The 21,199-nt window shown below is 43.3% G+C and overlaps 1 protein-coding gene across 9 annotated transcripts in view; it reads left to right on the forward strand.

Annotated features, from left to right (window-relative positions):
* The window catches only part of MARK3 (microtubule affinity regulating kinase 3), a 108,171-nt gene extending 89,087 nt beyond the window's left edge, over positions 1-19,084 (forward strand). For 3 of the 9 annotated variants that reach the window (XM_028496440.2, XM_028496441.2, XM_028496442.2), the window contains 6 exons: positions 1,931-2,034; positions 8,493-8,654; positions 9,361-9,618; positions 13,528-13,554; positions 14,840-14,884; positions 18,196-19,084. In XM_028496440.2, the coding sequence (XP_028352241.1) occupies positions 1,931-2,034; positions 8,493-8,654; positions 9,361-9,618; positions 13,528-13,554; positions 14,840-14,884; positions 18,196-18,541 (942 nt within the window). In that variant the 3' untranslated portion in view covers positions 18,542-19,084. Of the gene's footprint in view, positions 1-1,930; positions 2,035-8,492; positions 8,655-9,360; positions 9,619-13,527; positions 13,555-14,839; positions 14,885-14,989; positions 15,913-18,195 lie in introns of those variants that run through there. The other 6 variants (XM_024131113.3, XM_024131116.2, XM_055088741.1 and 3 more) reach the window with 4 other exon arrangements.
* The last annotated feature ends 2,115 nt before the right edge of the window (positions 19,085-21,199 follow it).

Below are 21,199 nucleotides of genomic sequence, written 5' to 3' on the forward strand. Positions count from 1 at the left end.
GGCTCCGGACGCGCAGGCTCAGCGGCCATGGCTCACGGGCCCAGCCGCTCCGCGGCACGTGGGATCTTCCCGGACCGGGGCACGAACCCGTGTCCCCTGCATCGGCAGGCGGACTCTCAACCACTGCGCCACCAGGGAAGCCCGGAAAGGTTTTTTATTTGGCTTCCTAATGCAGTAAAATTGGATCGTCATTCCATAGCCCTGCAATTTAAATTCAGCCTCCAATTTTTGTTGACAGTTACCAAAAGAAGAAAAAGACTTTGTTCCCTGCCTTCACAACTTCCATTCCTTCACTCTACTCATCTGCACACCCCCCTTTTGAAAGTATATCCCAAGCATTATTAGCCACTCATATATGATTATTTATAAAGGAAAGAAGTATGTTATTATAATTTTCTCCCATTTGTCTTCAGCTTCCCTATACGTGATCGGCTCATGCTGTATAAAAGGTGGCTGCTTTTATCTTTGTTTTAAAATTGTTATCTGATAAAAGTTTTTACTTGTGACTTTGTTCCTTGCTTTTTAATTTTGAAAGTATTAGCTTTTTACAAATTGATATGAAAGTCACATGACATATAATTAGCCATTTGAAGCATACTATTCAGTGGCATGTAGTACATTGTGTTGTGCAGCCTCTACCTCTCTCTAGTTCTGAAACACTTCAGAACACCCTGTGCTCATTAAGTAATCACCCTCTCCAATCCTCTCTTTCCCAGCCCCCGGCAACCAGTAATCTGCTTTCTCTCCCAATAGGTTTGCCTATTCTGGAGATTTCGTATAAATGGGCTTACACAAGCCTCTTGTGTCTGCCTTCTTTCACTCACCGTAATATTTTCATGGTTCATCCAAGTTGTTGGGTGAACTCATTCCTTTTTATATGCCACAGTTTGTTTACCTACTTATTCGCTGATGGACATTTAGATTGTTCCTATCTTTTGGTTATTATAAATAATGTTGCTGTAAGCATTTGTGTTGTGTACAAGTTTGTGTACCGCACCTGCCGTATTTGAGTCCCTATTTCTCCACATCCTTGCCAATACTTGTTATTTTCTGTTTTTTTAATTATAGCTATCCTGGTGGGTGTGAAGTGGTACCTCATTGTGGTTTTGATTTGCGTTTCCTAAATGACCAGTGATGTTCAGCATCTTTTCATGTGTTTATTGGCCGTTTTTATGCCTTCTTTGGAAAAATGTCTATTCAAGTCCTTTGCCCATTTTTAAATTGGGTTGTTTGTCATCTTGTGGTTGAATTGTAAGGGTTCGTTATATATTCTGGATATTAAAACCTTTACCAAATATGGGATTTGCAAATATTTTCTCATATTCTATAGGTTCTCTTTTCACATCCTTGATAGTGTTCTTTGATGCACAAAAGTTTCTAATTTTGATAAAGTCCAGTTTATTTTTTTCTTTTTGTTACTCATATTTTTGTGTGTGTCTTATCTGAATCGCTCATCAAATCCAAGGTCATGTAGATTTACCCGTTTTTTCCTAATAGTTTTACAGTTTTAACCCTAATATTTATTTTTTTAATTTTTATTTTATATGTATATTTACTTTATATTTATAATCCTTGCTTTTTAATTTTTTACTTTGAAAGTATTACCTTTTAAAAATAAAAATAGTGGATCTCTCTGTCTGCTTTGTTTTAAATAATCCATGAGTTATTACTCTGTAGATTATTATAGCCAGCTTTTTAAAGTCACTTTACCATAGCCATTTTTCATTATTGCAGAAACATTGGAGGGTAGGAAGGAGGGTAGAGGTTGCTGCCTTCATCCTCTTCTCTGATATAGTGGCCAGTACTGTTGATATTTTAGTGTAGGTTTATTTAAAGAGTATTCACGTTTATTTAAATTAGGTGGGTTTTTTTTCCCATTGTACTATACTTACTAAATAGTTTAAGACCAAAATGCCCTTTTTTTTAATAGAGTAATACAGCATCTGGTGGAATGACGCGGCGGAATACTTATGTTTGCAGTGAAAGAACTACAGCTGATAGACATTCAGTAATTCAGAATGGCAAAGAAAACAGGTATGAAATTTTACCTGTTTGCAAGAAAATTTGTTTTTCCCAAGAGAAATGGAAGAATGATATTTGCTTCTCAGTTTTTATAATCAAAATTCAAATAATAGTGGTAAGTATTCACTAATGGTAAGTTAAATTTGAACGCAGAGTTTTTTAGTGAGATCCTAGAATTCCAAATTCCTCTCATTGTCCAGAGCTTATCCTCCTGGCCAGCTGTGTATGATGACTGGAAGGGTTGAGTTAAAGCAGGGAGCTTTCCCAGAGGAAATAGATGGTAAGCTATGGTTTAATTGTAGAATTATGAACAGGGAAATGGAGATTATTTTGTGCACATGAATAACTTGAACCAAGGCTGGAAGGGGGAAGGATGAGGACCTGAGACCGGGAGCCACACCTCAGGAAGATGTGGAGCACCTGGTGGGGTGGGTGAGCCTTCAGTTATAGGTTAGCAGTGTGTCAGAGGGGCGTGGTGGACGAGTAGTAACAGTCTTCACCTTAAAAGAGACGCACTTGAGTATCCCAGAGAAATGGAGAGTGCAGCCTTCTGAATGATTCTAATCTGCTAGAGAGGCAGTCATACATTGGATAAGCATGATTTAAAATACTAACCAAGTAATATATCAATAAGGAGTTAGGTCATGCAAACAATTTTCTTGGGGTTTCAAAATAAGAAATTGAGTCAGAAAAGTGGGATTAAGTACATCCGGAAACCGTGGCGTAGAGCTGAGTCTGGGCAGAGGGAAGAGTGGGCGGGGGGGGGTTGGACGGTAGAGCAGTTGAACATTTTCTGTGTAGGACAGGTGTCCCAAGTGGGCATGAGTTTCCGTCTTTCTTTTTGGGAAAGTAGTACAAGACTAAATTCAGAATGGTGAGATAAGGTCAAAGTGAGCAGGTAAAGTTCTGGAGCAGAAATCCCTCAAATAAATTCACATCATCTTTCATTGTCCCCTGGCCTCTCTGAACATTGCTTGGTCATGTCACATTCTCATGTGTAGCATCAAAATTGTTTTTCCTCTTTTTCTGACATTTACTTTCTGAAATTGCATTATAAGATTTCTGTTTCCTTTAGATCTCATCAGTCAAATGAAATGTTTGATCAGTAACTTCTATAACAACCTAAGCAAAAATTCTTCTATCCTCTTTCATCCTTAAAACCAGACTATTTTATCATTCCCCTCTTCCACAGACCACTTATGTTTGAATTGACATGAAGGTAAAAGCTTACTATGTGAGATTACATTCATTTTTCAGTGAATTTTTAGAAATATTTACATCCTGGTATTCTGTCTTCTGATTCCTATGTGTGTGCTTGTTTTAACATTGTCTTTTTAGTATGATTAAGAACTATTAATAATTTGAGTAGAGCAACTGGGCTAGATAGCTTATAAATTAGTGACTGGTATATTTATTTTTTAATAGTGGTCTATTCTTTGGTAAATTTTCTTTTCTTACAGTTACTTTGTCAAATCTATCAAATTTCTTCTAGTTCAAAGTGATTGAATAGGAGATATCAGTAGAAGACTTAGAAGTTTCTTTCTTCTTTTTTTTTTTTTTTTTTTTGGCCTCATGGGGTCTTAGTTCCCTGACCAGGGATTGAACCCGGGTCCCCCACAGTGAAAGTGCTGAGTCCTAACCACCGGACCGCCAGGGAATTCCCCAAAGTTTCTAATATGTTACGGATTTTAGTCTATAGAACTAGAAAAATGTTGTTTCATGACCCTTCTTTTTACAGATTCTTCTAAATTGTTGAATTATTCTATCAGATTCCTTTTGAACTATAGAATATACATTTCTCTGAGGTACAGAGTCAGACTTTTATTTAAAAGTCTGTTAAGACCAAGATCTAGGTCTGCTCCCTTGATGTGTGTTTCTGTGTGTGCATCTACTCTTCTAATTCTCCTTCCCTACAGTTATTCAGTTCACTCTTTGGAAATAGTTTTAGGAATACTCTGATTTCTTTGGAGTCATTACCTGTCTGTGTTCTACCTGCAGACGCCTTCCTTAGTGGGGCTGCCTCCTCCTTATCCCAACCTGGGCCTTATGGCATCTGTTAGCATCAGCTCTTTAAATGCTTTGCTTCTGAAAGTGTTGTCTTTATCTTCAGTCAGACAGAGCCTCCAACCACACAAGCTGGGGCCCATGATTTTAATAATATCTGGATTTTCTTTTTCTGTCTTACAAATGAATTGAAAAATTGTGGGAAAATATTGGAGGTTTGAGTGCCAAACTGGTGGTCATATTTTTTACTTCCAGTTAAGGAAGGCATTAAATGGGACAACTTTCTCACCCTTAAAATAGATGCTTGAGTCATAAATTATGCACTGAGCCTTCTCTGTGCGCAGATGACTTCTTTGGCAGATTGTTGCTTTTTCCTCTCCCGTATATATCTTATTCCTTGACTACAATACTAGTGAGGTACAGGATGCCTGGATCTGTGTTAACTTCTGAAAGAAGGACATTAATTCCCATTTTAGCCTTCAATATGTTGGACTTTTTTCTTACACGTGTGAGTGTTTTTACAGAATTCCAACAAGAGAATGATCGTGGCTAATGAAAACTAAATGAGCAAAGAAGGTTTTATCACAGTTAACACATGTATCTTTGGATTGTATTTTTAATTTTGCTTTTGCCCAATCACTGAGTATGCTTTGAGTCAGCAACCAAAGTATTTCATATCAGAATGTCTGATATGAGATAGATGTCATATCAAACAAATTGAAAATACCTTTCCTTTAATAACAGTAAGTGGATTCGAATTTTAAAACGATTATCAGGCATAGATATAAAACCAGAAGATTAACAGGAACTTCACACAATTTGAATTTTAAGAAATCGTACTATTTCTGTAAGTTAAGGTTTAAAAAATGATTTTTCCTTGTACCCAGAACTACTAAAAATGTAACGCAGTTACTGTTTTGTTTATGTAGATTCTTGTGGGGGTGGTCTATGAACTATAACCATCATTTGTGCCACTTTTCTGGGGGAGAAATGTTGTCCATCTTGATGCAGCCCATTGTGATGTTGGGGTTGTATGTTGTCAATAGAATTTTTGTGAATTTGTACAGACTTGACATTCAGCAAACATTTACTGAGTTTACTGTTTCCTAAATTGAGGTGCTAAGCCTACTTTAGAAGTCAAAAAAACCACATCTGTTTTGTTGCTTGCTTTGTGGAACTCGTAATGTGACATGATTAAATTTCTAAAGAAATAATTCATTTAATTGCCTTTAAGATTATGTAAAAATTTAATAATTTGTAATGAGTATATCAATTTACACTTCCTTTTTTGTGTGTGTGGTATGCGGGCCTCTCACCACTGTGTGGCCTCTCCCGTCGCGGAGCATAGGCTCCGGACGCGCAGGCCCAGCGGCCATGGCTCACGGGCCCAGCCGCTCCGCGGCACGTGGGATCCTCCCAGACCAGGGCACGAACCTGCGTCCCCTGCACTGGCAGGCAGACTCTCAACCACTGCGCCACCAGGGAAGCCCTACACTTCCTTTTTAAGAAGGTCTCTGACTCTAAGGAGGGTCAGTTTTTTGTTGCAAAGTGTCTGTCCACACAATCTTGCCTTCACTGTCCAGCCAGGGAGCAGTGGCCTCACGGGGAATAGGCTGAGCATCTCTCTGCTCTGGATAAGGAAAGCCATTTCCTTAACCAGAGTCTTTGGGACCATTTATATTCTCCAGGGAAGATGCCAAATAACTCCTGCCTCCTCCTCTTCCCCTGCTTTTTTTTTTAATGCATCTATTGATCTTAGCTCCTAATTTGGGCAAGAGAACGTCAGCAGCTGGGCAGGGGGATAAAGTGTGTTTGACGACTCTTGACCTGCTCGGAACAGGTAATGGAGCACAAAAGACAGTTGTATTTATCTGTAACTTATTAAAGTAAAATTATATGTATCTATGTGTATGTATGTCTGTACGTGCATATTGGAAACAACAAAGCATTTCTTCAGATAGTTGAATCACTTAGGACTCTCTGTGTTGCAGGTGACAGAAACCCAGTCCAAACAAGTTTAAATTAAAAAGGGCATCTATGAATTCCTATAACTAAAAAAGTCCAGGGATAGAGTCAGGGTTCATCTCATAGTTCTGCTTCTTCTGCAGGAGTTCCTCGGTGGGCTCAGCAGCATCCGCCTTGACATCTTCCCACACTCAGCTCTGCTCAAGCAGAAGCCCTGGGGCCGTCTTCTGGGGCCCTGTTGGTCTGGCTCTGACCATGTGCCCATCTCTTAATCTGTCACTGGCCGGGGTAGCTGGGAAAGTCTGGGGTGGCGTCAACAACATCGAGAGACCAAGAACCTATTTCTGCCAAAACAGTATTCAGGTGTTTTTGCCAAAGGAAAAGACTGTGAAAAACACAAAAGTGAATCTATGTTTAATCTTTATAAGCCACTCCCCCAAGTGAGAGGGCAGGATTGTCAAACAGAAACGCAGGGACAAACAGATCTTCTTGAGCAGTTTATTACAAAGACCTGTCTCCTTCATATTGGGACTGTTAGAATTCCAGTGGCTCATTTCCTTAATGTACCTTTTCAGTTAGGAGACCCCGGGGACACGATGAGATTGCAGGCCGTGCTTCCAGGGCGCGTGAGTCACTGCGGTACAGTGTGGTGTGCAGTACGTGGCAGGCGCCTGCACTGAATACGTAGAGCGGAATGAGTCACTCCTGATGGGAGAGGGCACCGGCGGAGACTTCACGGAGGGGATGACCTCTGGGTTGAATTTTGATGAAAGTAGAAAGATGCCGGCTCTCCAGACACTGAGAATAGCTCCTGCAAAAGTCCTTTGACCTGAGGCACGACCAAGCGACTGCACATCATCAGGTGGGCCCAGAAGTCTAGTTCCGGGAGGTAACAGTGGCAGGTCAAGCCTGGAGAGGTGGCAGGGGCCGAGCTGTGGGCACCTGAGGATGCTACTTGGATGCCAGCGTGAGGAGTTTGAACTTTATCCTGAAGACGCAGTGTGCTTCTGCATGGTTAAAAGCAGATGAGTGACAAGGTCAGGTTTGCGCTTTAGAAAGTTCACAGCTGTATGGTGGACAGATTGGAAAGTGTGAAATTGGAGACCAGTTAAGACTTAGGATTGGGCCTGTGGGAGCGGTGAGGCGCTGCACGAAGACCCTCAGAGTAGAGGTGGGGAGGCCCGGGCTCATTGAAGTGCTGTTAGGAAGTTGACACCAACAAGATGTCCCAGTTGCTCTGGATGTGGGGCATGAGGGAAAGAACCTGATGTTTCTAGGTTTCAGGCTTTGAAAGGATTTCTGTAGAAAGTCACTGAAAGAGTATGGTCAGAATTCTAAATCCCTGATTATCTTTTAAAGGAAAGAAACTGCCCCTTTGAAATTCCAAGGACATGATGACTGAGCTGGAATTAAGGATGGGGAAACTCCCTTAGGTAGTTTTGTCCCATAGCTGTCTGTGCCAGGTGAAACTGCAGACATGTAGCCACTTCTGTTACTCTTTTTCTGTCTATAAACGGTTAATTCGCTCTTATTATTTTTCCCACCTTGAAAAATGGGGCTCTGTTGATCCCTTAGGAATTCTGAGTGTTGTTTATAAAGAAGTGAAAGTCCTTTGAGTAGGAAGGTTTTAACAACAGGATACTTTTTTAAAATAAATTTATTTTATTTTTGGCCACATTGGGTCTTCGTTGCTGCGTACAGGCTTTCTCTAGTTGCAGCAAGTGGGGGCTACTCTTTGTTGCAGTGCATGGGCTTCTCACTGTGGTGCCTTCTCTTGTTGCAGAGCACGGGCTCTGGGCTCTTGGACTTCAGTAGTTTGTGGCGCGGGGGCTCAGTAGTTGTGGCTCATGGGCTCTAGAGCACAGGCTCAGTAGTTGTGACGCACGGGCTTAGTTGCTCCGCGGCATGTGGGATCTTCCTGGGCCAGGGCTTGAACCCGTGTCCTCTGCATTGGCAGGCGGATCCCAAACCACTGTGCCACCAGGGAAGCCCAACATAGGATACTTTGATAAATACAAACAACATAGGATATTTAAACAACATAGGATACTTTGATAAATACAACTAGTTACTACTATACCTGTGATTTTACTAGTCCATTTAAAATACGACAGTGTGCTTTGGGAACAGGTCAGGAGCATAGTGTGCTCATATTATAGATTCACTTTGATTTGAAGGGAGGCATCTCTTTTAGGGTAGGCTTAACTTTATACATCGCTCAGAAGAGATCGTCCCTCTCACATAAATATTCAAACATGGATGATGTTATTTTCTTTCCTTTAAAGCTAATAAACTTTTAAAATTGCTGTTTTAAAAAAAGCAGACACAGATTAGCAATTGCTCCAGAATCCCCAAAACAGGTTTAAGAGATTTTTATTCCTTGACAAAGACGAGATGGTTTGGGGAGGAAGGTTATATGCTTTGAACAAGAGTTGCTCTTTTTGTCACTAGTCCATCATACTGTTGTTTCTGCCTCTGCCTGAACCCAAACCCCCTCCCAGCCTGATGGAAATGTTCGCTTACGCAGCTAGCCCTGCCTCTGTTTGTAAGACATCTTCCACCTGTCGGCTGCGACATCACAAGTCGATGTCCATGTCAGGCTCTGGGCGCCCCAAGATGATGTTACCTCCAATAGACAGTGAAGGAGATAACTTCAAGGCTATGTAAGAAAAATGCACATTCCTTGTGAAACTAATGTGTACCCACTGCTTCTTAATTTTGTGCTGTGGATTTTATAGTCCAAGATTTTGTTCCAGTTGTCTACAAAGTGTCCTTCCTGTGCGTGGTTTTAGTTAAGCACATCCTGTCTCATGGTGTCCCTGGTCATCTTTGTGTCTTCATGATGCCTCTGCATACTATAAAGGGTGTAAAAAATTCCCCCTTCTTTCCAAGTTGCTCTCAGCATGTGGAATTTTACAGTACTTATGCCATTTTCGTGCTTCCAAAACTTTTTAGTTGCCTATTCTTCAGTTTCACCTGCATAGCCTTTATTTCTTTTGTATTGGCAAGGTTCTCTGCATGTAAGCAATTTGAGAGGGAAGCAAAGGAAAAAAAGCTTGAGTTAGCTGTTCTTTGTTCTAGAATTTCCCTGCATTAATCTTGTCCTTGAAAATATGTGTGTACTGTTCCCTTAAACTCCATGAGGTTTTGTTTGATTGTGTACTATTCCTTTGGTACGCTTTGCCATTTAACTTACCTTTTGCTCCTAAGTCCTATAAAATACCCCTTGGATCTGGATTTATATAACTGGTTTTCTCCACTCTATATCAAAGGTATATTGTGATTGTAAATGTTTGTGTGCCATGTTTGCTACAAAGCCAGGGATTTGTGAACAGAGATCTAAGAATCTGTCATTTCCTGATCTCAAAGCACTGTTCCTGACCAGAGAGCTCCAGTGGCTTCAACACACAGCATTAGCAGCGCCACCACCCCGGATCGAACCCGCTTCCCAAGAGGCACTGCCAGTCGTAGCACTTTCCACGGCCAGCCCCGGGAGCGGCGCACTGCCACGTATAACGGCCCACCTGCTTCACCCAGCCTGTCCCATGAAGCCACACCATTGTCGCAGACTCGAAGCCGAGGCTCCACTAATCTTTTTAGTAAATTAACTTCCAAACTCACAAGGAGGTAAGTGCCTAGTGGTGCTGGTTGGTTGGAGCAAACACAAGGGCAAAAGGAGAAGTGTCGTCTTCCTCGTTGTGTGAAGCCACTGCCCAGATGCTTTTCATTTTGTCTTTAGCTCACATTTTTCTGGTTTGCATATCTAACGCTATACTTTTAAAACCTTTCAGGAGAGAAATTATAGCGCTCAGAGTCTTTTCACAACACTAAAAGTTCTCTAGCACTTGGGAGGTTGTTGTTGTTTAATTTTCCTTTTAATCTCACATCTCTCTACGTGGCCTGTGCACTTCAGTTTAGCAAAACCTCAGATCCCAGGTCCAGTGTAGTACGGGGCTGGCGCCCCGTAAGTAGCCACTGAGGAAGACGTGTATGGTGTAATCGTCCCTAGACACGGAGGAGAGAGACATCGCCTCTTCTCTCGTTGCATTCCAGCGTCGTTGAGGAGCACTGAGTTTCTTAGAGCTGCAATCTTGAAATTGTTCTCTCTGTTGGCCTGAGTTATAATGAGAACAAGGTAACATTCTATATTGAATAGTTAGATAAAATCCTTACCTTATTAGGAAGAAGCTAGTATCTGGTCACGTATAAAATCTTTTGTATGTCCTGTAGACTGTCAGTTGGGGCCTTGGGAAATCTCTAAAGGTCCCTTGAGGTACTTTTAACTTTATTTCCAGAATCTAGTCTAGAGGTTGCAAAGCCTAGAAACATGGGCTGCTATAAGAGGAAAATGAAAAGATACCACTCTGCATTATAAGCAAAGGCACCTTTAGCCAGGACCACACCCAGGAAACCTGAGAGCCCCTGCAGTTCAGGACACCCAGAGGAAATTCTTTGAACTTAAGCCTCTCTGTGGATTAGTCTGTCCGACGTGTCCTGCAGGTTTTGCCTGTTACAGACCCTCTGGTTCATCACCTGTGTCTTCACAGAACAACAGTGGGGTCTTCCCAGAGTCTAAAATGATACACGCCCTCCTCCCCCTCCTCTTTTCTCTGACTCCCTGTGGCCCATTAGCCTACTGATCTGTTCCGTGCCGTCTTCTTTATTTAACCTGTAAGCTAAATATCACTTTTCAGTCTCCCCCAGTAATTTTATTTTAAATCAGTCATCTAAAACTTAGACAAGTCACATTAAACTATCTTTCCCCAGATGATCTGTTCGCTGTCGGGATGTCAAATACCAGATTAGGGAGGACTTCTGATATCCACTAGCAATGACTAGAGGTCAGAGGAGCCCAGAGTTTCTGGTCTACCCTGTTATTCTCTTAGCCACTTTGCTGAGGCACCCCATTCCGGGCTGGGCAGAAGAGCAGAATGGTCTGAAGGGCCTTGCCAGATTTGGGCCACCCATTTGTGGCCAGCAAGAGAGACAATGAGTTCAACCCAAGAAGAGTCTGATGACCCCCAAAATAATGCATTGCTTCCTTTCAGGGTCATCCTAGGTGCTATCCCCAGCCTCCCTGTGCCTTAGCTCCTTCCTTGGAGCCTAGGCTCCTTAATGTCAACTGATATTTTGCCCTCTGGTCCCCGAGCACAGAAGGGATGTGTGGCAGTCAGGTCTGTCTAAGCTCCAGTCACAGGACAGTCAGCTTTGTGTCCTTACACTTTGGTCAATAATGGGCTCTTTAAATAAAGCCTTGCACTTCATTAAAATCCTTGAATTTATTTGTTTGCCTCCTTCGTGGTTTTTTTTTTTTTGGTCATCTTAATACTATCATAACAAAAATAACATCAGCCACAGTATACTGAATGCTTCCTATGTGCTAAGCTAAAGAGATGTCTGTAGATTTACAGATATAGGAATACTCATTTTATATACATAAATAAGTATGTGTGTATGCACACACATGCATTCTCTCTCACACACTCACTTAATCTCCATAATCTACCCTGTGGAATAGATATTGTCCCAGTTTCATAGAAGAAACTGGAGGCAAGGTTCAGAGAGATTAAGGCACACGTTCAAGATCCTACAACAGAAGAGTGCTGAGTCAGATCAGTGGCTCCAGAAGAGCCCTGAACCCACTATGTAGTGTCCCTGGCAGAAAACGGTAAAGCACTGTTGCAGACGTGAGTCCTTCTCCCACATTTTCTAATTAAATTTATTTCATGTATTTGAGTTGAAATTGAAGGCTGAGGCTTCTTGTTGAAAATATTCTAGAAGGCTGAGGCTTCTTGTTGAGACTATTCTAGAGGGGGTCATCTGATTTTATAATTTCCACCCCAAAATTTTTACAGAACGTCTTCTGTTAGTTTGCAGACTGAGACCTGTAGCCTCCCTTGGTGCTGTACTTCAGTTGTAGTCAGTTCATCCTTAAAAGCAGTCAGAGTCCTTGCTGCCGCAGCATCAGCTTCTTATCCTCTCCTAACGGTAATTGTGAGGGTTAAAGTTCTAGTGCAGGAAAGGGTCAGGTGTTGGCACGTAGATGCCGCAAGGAGACCTGCTGTGACGTGGTGGGACTGGCATCAGAAAACTCGCCCTCTGCTCCTGGCTGTGCCCTGGCTGTTGTGAGAGCTTTAGAGAGCTGTGGGCTCAGGGCGCTCAGTCACCCATACTCTGCAGGCAGGACAGCCGGGCAGAAGCGCAGGTGCCTCTGTGCTCCTGGGAGTCATCCACGTGCTCCGGGCGGAGTGTGAGAGCCTTGGTCCTGCAGCTTCCTCCTCTTTATACCTCAAGGGGTGTAAGGGAGGAAAAGTTAAGAAAATCAGTCCTATGGTGCCTGAGCAGTCCCCTTGACTTTTCTCAGGTAGAAAATTGGGAAATGAAAATACGTTTCTAAAGGCCTTTTAATCCCTTTTCACGTGCATGATCTTTCCTGCTGCGTGTAACCCTGCTGTATACACTACTTTTGATCTGATTATGGAGTGCTTGGCAGTTATCTCCAGTAGTTTGATACTTTTAAAATTGGTAGGTATCTGAAGCAATGCAAAAGTCATCCCAAATTAGGAAAAAAAAAAAAAAAACAATGAAGGAATTTATTGATTCAGTCAGTCCTCAAGTACATTTGAGTGCCTCCTGTGCTCTGTCTCAGAACTGAGATGGAGAAACAGCTTGACCAGCCCAGCTCACACTCACCCAGGAATGCTTACTGCAGGATCATACAAGCCTGAGCCATAGTTTGAAATTTCTTTTGTCAAATTCTGTTCAGCACAACCCAAGCATCTCCTTAAATTTTTTTTAACAAGCAGAGTCACTTCTTTTAAATACAGCTCTTTCCGTTTATTACATAAAACATAAAAATGAACCCCCCACTGTTATTTAATTTTCATTCATTTTGATATCTAAAGCTCTAAAAAGTCTACTTCATTTTAAACTCCCAGTAACTTATTACAGTGCTGTATGTCAGTTATGTCAAAACTGGAAGGGAAAAAAACCTAACCTCCAATGACTTTTTTTCTTAAAAAGAGATTTATACGAAACCACTGTAACAGACATTCTGTTAATGTCTAAATCATCTTCCTGAAGTAAGTAATGATTCTCTTCATGGATAAATATTTTTATAATGAAATTTTTAATGTTTCTGTATAAGGTGATATTTTTGTTCATAAGATATTCTGAAGAAGGTTGAGGAATGTTATTTTATTTCTAGTACATTGCAATGACTTTAACACAGAGTGTTGAATTTTATTATCTAAGGTATTCCCATCTGAAGAACCTTAAAACAATTATAGTTAATGTCAATATTTACTGCTAAATTTTTTCTTACAAGTACAGATTTTTTATATTTCTGTTTAAAAGATCACATACTCAATTATTTGTGATAATTTTACTTTTTCATCAGATGTCGCTGTTTCATTGTTCATTGGACAGGAGAGGAGCCCTGTTTTACTTGCTGTTTTTTGTTCTATCTGTAATTGACTATTTAACTTGTGCAACTCGTTTTTGTTAATTTTTTTTTTTTGGCTTAATTTCTTTTAGAAACATGTCATTCAGGTTTATCAAAAGGTAGGATTTATATATACACATTTTTTTTTCAATCCTCACCCTGAAATGGCTCCTGCAATTAACATCAGGTTTGGCTTTCTAGCCCTGTTTTTTTTCCTTAAACACTAAACTTTCTGCTGAGAACTAAATACTTCTTTGAAAGGAAGCTGGAAAGAAAGAGATTAACTCTGTCAGGCATTTTTAAAGGGACTGTGGCACCCATGTAACAAGAGGCCTACGCATGCTCTGTGCATTTTCTTCCTTTGGTAGAATTATTTAGCATCCAAATAATTCTGTCTTCATACTAATAACACTTAGCATGCTTCTGTTTGAAGAATGAGATGTTCAGTAACAATGTGCAATTAATGATTAGCCTCAAGCATGCAAACGGTAAGTGGTAACTGTGTTAGCTGTCGTTTTTTATTTCATGAAGGATTGCATTAGCAAAAGGCCTTTAAATGACAGATAAATCAGCTAATATCCTGATACTGGAAATAAATGTAAAATTCACACCTACAACCTCATTTGTTGGGGTTTTTCAGAAATTGAGACGTGGGCAACTGTATAGCAGAAATGTTTTAATATTTTCCAAGAGTTGAAGAGTGAATGGTATTGTATCTAAAAGGCACTTTCCACCAACCTCTGAAGAAAGTATGTCTTATTTTTACTTAAATCACTGTAGTAAATGTTATCCTTACTAGGTAGACAGTTTTTTGGTGATGACGCTCGAGAGACCAGAAGCGTTGCTCGCTGTCTCGGGATGCACGCACCCTTGGGGGGAAAAGCTGCCACTGCAGCCACATCGTGCCTGCTCCTCTCAGCTCACCAGCGGGCCAGGTTATGGGTTTTTATGTGGAGGCCACCAGTGGGTCACGGAGAGGCTTTGTTCACGTGAGCTCTTTATCAGAAACCGTGGGAAGAGTGCTTGCTTCCTGTGGGAAACTCCACTCCATGATTATTTAATTGGAAACCCACTATACTTTGGGTAGTGATTAAAAAGAATACCTCCAGTTGAAGGCCGTGAGTGTGCACAGATTCCAGAGCTGGGCAGGAATACCTATTGTGTATGTGAAGCAGGTGTGCAGCCAGCCTCCTGCACGGCCTTCATGAACACATGGGGATGGCCTCTGGCAGAGTCACACCTACAAGAGTACGAGTTTTAATAAGCTCAGCTGGTGACCAAAAAGTGCTTTGGATTTGTTCATTTTATAATGTCTGTGTTTATATTTGGGTTGGTCGTGTACTGGTGTGTAAGATATCTTTTCTCTTTCCCACTTCTCTGTGCTTCTACATTCTATTCATTGAGGCTTCCAACTGAATATGAGAGGAACGGGAGATATGAGGGCTCAAGGTGAGGGAAACGATTTTTACTTAAAATATTTTATAGGTATTTACCTCATTTCTGCGGCAGAGGCAACACCCTTTTCTGAACGTTCTGCATCTGTCCCTGCTCCAGGTGGAATTGCTTAGTGCCACAGCAAGCAGTATGTGGTCAGGAAGCATTGCTGCTGCCGCCGGCACCTGGCAGCCACATGAGGGCGCTGGAGTGCTGCAGCCACCTGCTGGTGGAAGCCTCGGGTCCCAGCCCCACCTGGGTTCTCACTGGTGTTTGGGTGTTAAAATACGCATTCCTAGGCATAGGAACGTGGAATTGCCATTTGAAAACTGTGACCAGGTAGCCTGGACCTCAGCGGCAGATCAGCCAGTGGCCTAAAGCCATTTCAAGTATAGATGCTGTTTTGGGACTACAGTTATATAAATTTGAACATTCAGTGTAATTTTTCCTCTTTTTCTTTTTAATATTTGTAAACTCAAAGCTGAGCAGAAGTGACTTTACTTTCTAAAGTTTGATATTGAGTTGACTGTGTTCCTTCCTTTACCACCTCATTGTTCCCCTTCCCTTTCCTAAGGCAATAGTGCACAACTTAGGTTATTTCTGTTTCAAAAATTTGAACGAAAAACTTCATGCCATGGATTAGTTTTCTTTTGCGAGGCACCTGTATATCCCCTTGGTCAAATGTAAATGAATGTTCCCTTATGCTTTTGAAATAAATTTCCTTTTGTAATAAAAAAAAACAAAAAACAAAAAAAACCGCATTCCTCCAGCCTGAGCTCTCCTGACCTGAGGTGAGGTCTGGGAGTCTGGAGCATTGTCGACCTGGTGAGAACTCCTGGCATAGTTCTAGTCTCAAGGAATGAAAGCAGAATATTTAGGAGATTTTTTTTTTTCTTTTCTGGCCACACCACGTGGCTTGTGGGATCTTAGTTCCCAGGCCAGGGATTGTACCCCGGCCCTGGCAGGGAGCGCACCGAGTCCTAACCACTGGACCTCTGGGAAATGCCCTAGGAGGATTTTCATATTTCAAATTAGATGTCTTTTTTTTTTTTTTTTTTTAAGATTGAAAGAATGATTATGTAGGGAATTCAGTGGTTAGGACTCTGTGCTTTCACTAGGTCCCAGGTTCAACCCCGGATTGGGGAACTAAGATCCCACAAGCTGTGCAGTGCGGCCAAAAAAAAAAGGATGATTATGTAGTTGAGTGTTTTGCTTTTAAATTTTCTGTACCTCTCATTGCATGGATCTGGCGGCGGGGGGAGTCACCAGATGGGCTCAGACTCCAGATTTCTTCCACTTGTGCCCTTTTTTATGCCAGTCGCCACCATGCTGTTTCAGGTCCTTGTTAGCCCATTTTCTCTCTTCCTGGTCTTTCTAAAACACAGCTCTGATCATGACTACCCTGAATGAAAACCTGCAGTGGCCCCATCGCCTGGCCGACCGTGTCCATATGAGGCCCTGTGTGGCCTCAGCAGCCCCAGTGTCCCCCACACACAAATCTGTCAGTTGAGGCAGAAGTTCGGGGTGAGAGTCAGGCAGCATCCCCCCACCTGCCCTTGAGCAAGTCTAGCTGCCCTGAGTTTGTCTCCCCGGCCGAAGTTGGGAGGGACTAACAGAGCCCACCTCCTGGTGTGCTGAGGATCAAGGGCTCAGTAAATGCCAGCGGCTGCCGTGGGGGGGCGGGGGCGGCTGTGCCCTCAGCTCCAGTCCGTGGGTACCTTCGATTTTGCCCTCAACACATTCTGGGCTTTCCATACCTCCTTGCCTTCACTTAAGAGATTTCCTCTGCTCTAGACACAGACTCTCTCCCACCTCGGTCATGTTGTTGAAATCCCGTGGTCTCTCCGTAGCTCTTCTCAGATGCCATTGCCTGCCCCGCCCCGCCCCGAAACTGTTCTCTCGTCTCCACACCCCACCCCACCCCACCCCACCCCACCCCCCGCCTTTTCCTCGAGCTCCACTTCTCTCCCCACACCCCACCCCACCCCACCCCACCCCACCCCCCGCCTTTTCCTCGAGCTCCACTTCTCCCCTCTCTTGCACTCCTCCCGTCAGGGGGCTCCACCTCTCTGGGACTCTAGCTGACTGCCCGTGCCTTACCTGTGCTATTGTTGTTTCCTTGTGTTTTAGTCTTTCCTCCCCTGACCCCAGCTTAGAGAGCTTTTGCTTTTTTTGGTAACCTATTTAGTATTTAACAACATTTTATACCTAGGAAGCTTTCAAACAGTTTTGGTAGGTGTGACCCAAACTGAATATTCTGTTAGCAGGTGGATGACAGGGAGAGTTATATACATAGTAAAACCTATGGCCCACTCTCAGGTCTGATGAATTTGCCATAGGATTGAGTGTATTTAACATACATACACTGTTGAGTTTTTAATATACAAGCGTGTTAGGTATTCACCCTCCTAATTGAGAATGTCAGTAACAGTTTGTGGCAGTAATGATTAAATACCGCAGAGCAGTGAGATGGTAGGTGCCTGTTGGAGTTCCTGAGAGAGCCGTGCCTGGGACCACAGCCTGCACCTTGTGAATCTGTACAGTTTGCATTCAAACTGGTCATTTCAGTGCTCGGCAGCAAGTAAGCCTCAACATTTCCTTTTCCTATTTCAGTAGTAAGGTAGTGTCATCTAAGAATTCTTTTTAACTGTGAAATTGGAAGTTTAAATTAACAAAGTAGAAGGGAAAATGCTAAGGTGGTGGTAGGGGACTGAGAGAATGGCCCATCCCCTTACCTGGCTGTGCTTAGCATCTGGGGCCGTTTGCCGGGAAAGCGATTTTCAACTGTGTTGAGTCACTGGTTATCCCGAGTAACAGTTACAGTGGAGGTTATGATGAATTGAATCTTTAAAAACTGGGGTAGGAGAAGCAGCCAGGCCGAGCAGACCTGGTGGCTGGGCTGCTGCCGCCACCTCCCTGAGCTGGCCTGTGAAGGGCCCTGCCAGCACCTTGCCGCCGGCAGCCAGCCTGGATGGCAAGGGCCGGGCTCTGGAGACGTGCTCAGCTCGCTCTCCACTTTGCCTCCTCCCAAGGGTTCTGTTTAACAAATTACTTTCTTAATTTTCACCGGATGACTGGTGGAGATTTTTCAGCCAGGTAGATTTTTTTTATATCTGTGGCTTTATGATTGGGATGGGAAGGGGGTTGTGGAGAAATAGGTGAGTACTTCTTAGCAAAGGAACAGACTACCAACCCTGAGCCTATGCGGGAAAAACGTGGAAGTCATTTATTATGCTGTATTGAAGATGTTGGTCATGAGCTGGGTCGAGTAGAAAAGGTGGGTTTTCCTGTGTAATTAAGAATAAACCTGCCACTGTGCCTTTCAGTCGCAACGTATCTGCTGAGCAAAAGGAGGAAAACAAAGAAGCAAAACCTCGTTCCCTGCGCTTTACCTGGAGCATGAAAACCACTAGTTCCATGGATCCCAATGACATGATGCGGGAAATCCGCAAAGTGCTGGACGCCAATAACTGTGACTACGAGCAGAGAGAGCGCTTCTTACTCTTCTGTGTCCACGGCGACGGGCACGCGGAGAGCCTCGTGCAGTGGGAGATGGAAGTGTGCAAGCTGCCAAGACTGTCTCTGAACGGCGTCCGGTTTAAGCGGATATCAGGGACGTCCATAGCTTTCAAAAATATCGCTTCCAAAATTGCCAATGAGCTGAAGCTGTAACCCAGTAATTATGGTGTAAATTAAGTAGCAATTTAAAGTGTTTTCCCGAACACTGATGGAAATGTATAGAATAATATTTAGGCAATAACGTCTGCATCTTCTAAATCATGATATTAAAATATAAGGACGAGAGCACGCCTGGGAGCGAAAGCTGGCCTTTTTTCTACGAATGCACTACATTAAAGACGTGTGATACGTGTGCCCTCTGTCTTATTTCCATTGCCCTGAAAGTCAGTGTGTGACATCCATCTCCACGTGCCTCCTGTCTGTGCGGGTGTGAGAGTGGACGGTGTGTGTGTGAAGTAGTGCTACAGAAGCATCTCCTTACACTGGCAACCAGAGTTGTTACGAGTACCTCTGTGGGAGATTATTTGGTGCTAAAACATTAAAATTGCCAAGGAGGAAAACGCTGAATTACTACTAAGAATTAACTTTAAGACTAGTTGGTAATTGGTGCAGGTTTACAGTTCGTGCCTGTGGTTTTGTGTTTGTTGTTTCGTGGTTTTTTTTTTTTTAGTGCAAAAGGTTTAAATTTATAGTTGTGAACATTGCTTGTGTGTGTTTTTCTAAGTAGATTCACAAGATAATTAAAAATTCACTTTTTCTCAGTAAAATCTTGCATTGTCTCCTAATACTGTATTTAAGACTCAGATAAAGGCAGTGACTTAAAAGTATGTGTTTTTGCCTCCACCACCAAGTTGAACAAAAGCAAATGGAAAGTGTGCAAAGGCTGGGCCACTTTTTCCTTAGCGTGGATCCCAACCTTTTGTAATTTCTAGCATCTTTTTTCCCCAAAGGCAATAAAGGGAGAAGATGGCCCTCCTGGTGACCTGAGCAGGATGGGGGTCAGGAGTGGCTGTCAGCCTCAGCCTCGGGAGCCCCGGCGCACCCCCGTGTGGAGAGACGCCAGGCCTTGGCAGCTCTGGGTTTGTTCTCCATGAAGTATGTAATTTTCCTCTCTTGTTCTTTGTGATTCAGTACATGAATTAGACTCACAGCCTTTTCCCAGCACCTACATGTTACATGAAGAGGGTAATGAACTCATCAGTCAGTTTGATGCTTTAATCTCACGGGGATATTATCACATTAATTGCTGCGCTGTTTGGGTTCTGGGTTTGTCGGTGGTGGTCCAAGTATGAAAGTCTGGACAGTTACTTAGTCACAAATACTTACTCTACCACGGGCAGAGCACTGTTTTGGGTATTTGGGATACATCCCTAGCCTCTTAAAGCATATGTCCTAATAGGAGAGCAGTCAGTAAACAATAGTACAGTATCTAGTATGGAACAAAGTGGTAAATGGCATGAAAAACGTCACAGGGCAGGGTCAGGCGTTCCAGAGGTCCCGAGGCTCGGGTGGGGATGGGGCGCTTGAGCAGCGGCGTGGCTGCGAGGGAGGCATCCGCACACGTCTCCCGGAAGAGTGTCTGGCCGAGGCCGGAGCGCAGCAGCGAGCTGGAGCAGAGTGGAGGGCGTTTGGTCAGGGTGCCAACTGGGCCACGGAGGCGATGCGGATGTGTTTTTACTCTGAGATGGGAGCAGCCGGGGGGTTCAAACAGAAGAAGAAGAGTGGCCTCAGGCTTTCAAACACTTGTTCTGGCAGCTGTGTTGCAAATTCATCCCAGGGCGTGAGGAGAAGCCAGAAATGCCATTTGGAGGCTGTTGGCCGTAATTAGGTAAGAGGTGATGCTGCCCTGGTGAGACAGTGGTTGGATTCTGGGTAGGTTTTGAAATAAGAGTCAACTGCATTTACTCCTGGATTAGAAATGGGTGAGTGAAAAAAGCCAAGGATGACTGTCTGGTTTTTGGCCGGAGCAGCAGAAAGGAGAGAGGGTTGCTGCCCATGAAGCAGGACGGGTTGTGGGAAAGGTTGCGGGTGGGAGAACAGGTTTGGACACATCGAGTTTGAGGTACCTTTACACACAGGTGGCGACTGGGGAGAGACCCCAGGAACCCTCAGCAAGTGAGAGAAGCTCATCAGAGCAGAGGACCAGTGCTGAGCCCCAGAGACAGTGCCTGGGGAGGCCGGGGAGAAGAGGTGGGCCTGGCGGGAGAGCCTTGTGGTGGGAGGAGCGCCAGGCCTGTGGTCCCCAGCCCGGGTCACGGAAGGATGGAGGGATCAGTGCCCTTTGACCTAACAGGAGAGCCGGTCATTTTCACCTTACTGGTACTTTCAAACCTTTGCGGTTGTGGGGAAAAAAACAAGTTCCCTCCTTTTTTCACTTGAGGCATTTTCCTTTTTCCTCCAGACCCATCCCCTTTCAGCATGCACTTTTCCAAGAGCTCAGTGTGCACGGCTTCCTGTGCCAGACGGCCCTGCAGGAGCTGTGGGGGTGAAGCGGAGCCCTGCCAAGCAGAGGTGTGGCTGCAGCCGAGTTTCTTCTGATGCTCTTGCCTTGGACGTGTTCTCAATTGCTTTCCAGATTTATGTTTTCAAGGACAAATTGAATACTAGAAGTGAAACTCCTTTAGGAGAAATTAGTTTACCACATACCCTAATGAAATGGCCACTCTTTATACAGACACAAATGTTCATATTATTTTTGATTGCTTCGTCATAAGCCGTATCTGCATCTTAATACGTTACTGATCCAATGAGAAATTGCGTGTGTTTGTAGTACCAATATTCACCTGCAGAAGTCATCTGAACTGGTTGTAT

Source organism: Physeter macrocephalus, chromosome 11 (genome assembly GCF_002837175.3).
Source record: "Physeter macrocephalus isolate SW-GA chromosome 11, ASM283717v5, whole genome shotgun sequence".
NCBI lineage: Eukaryota > Metazoa > Chordata > Mammalia > Artiodactyla > Physeteridae > Physeter > Physeter macrocephalus.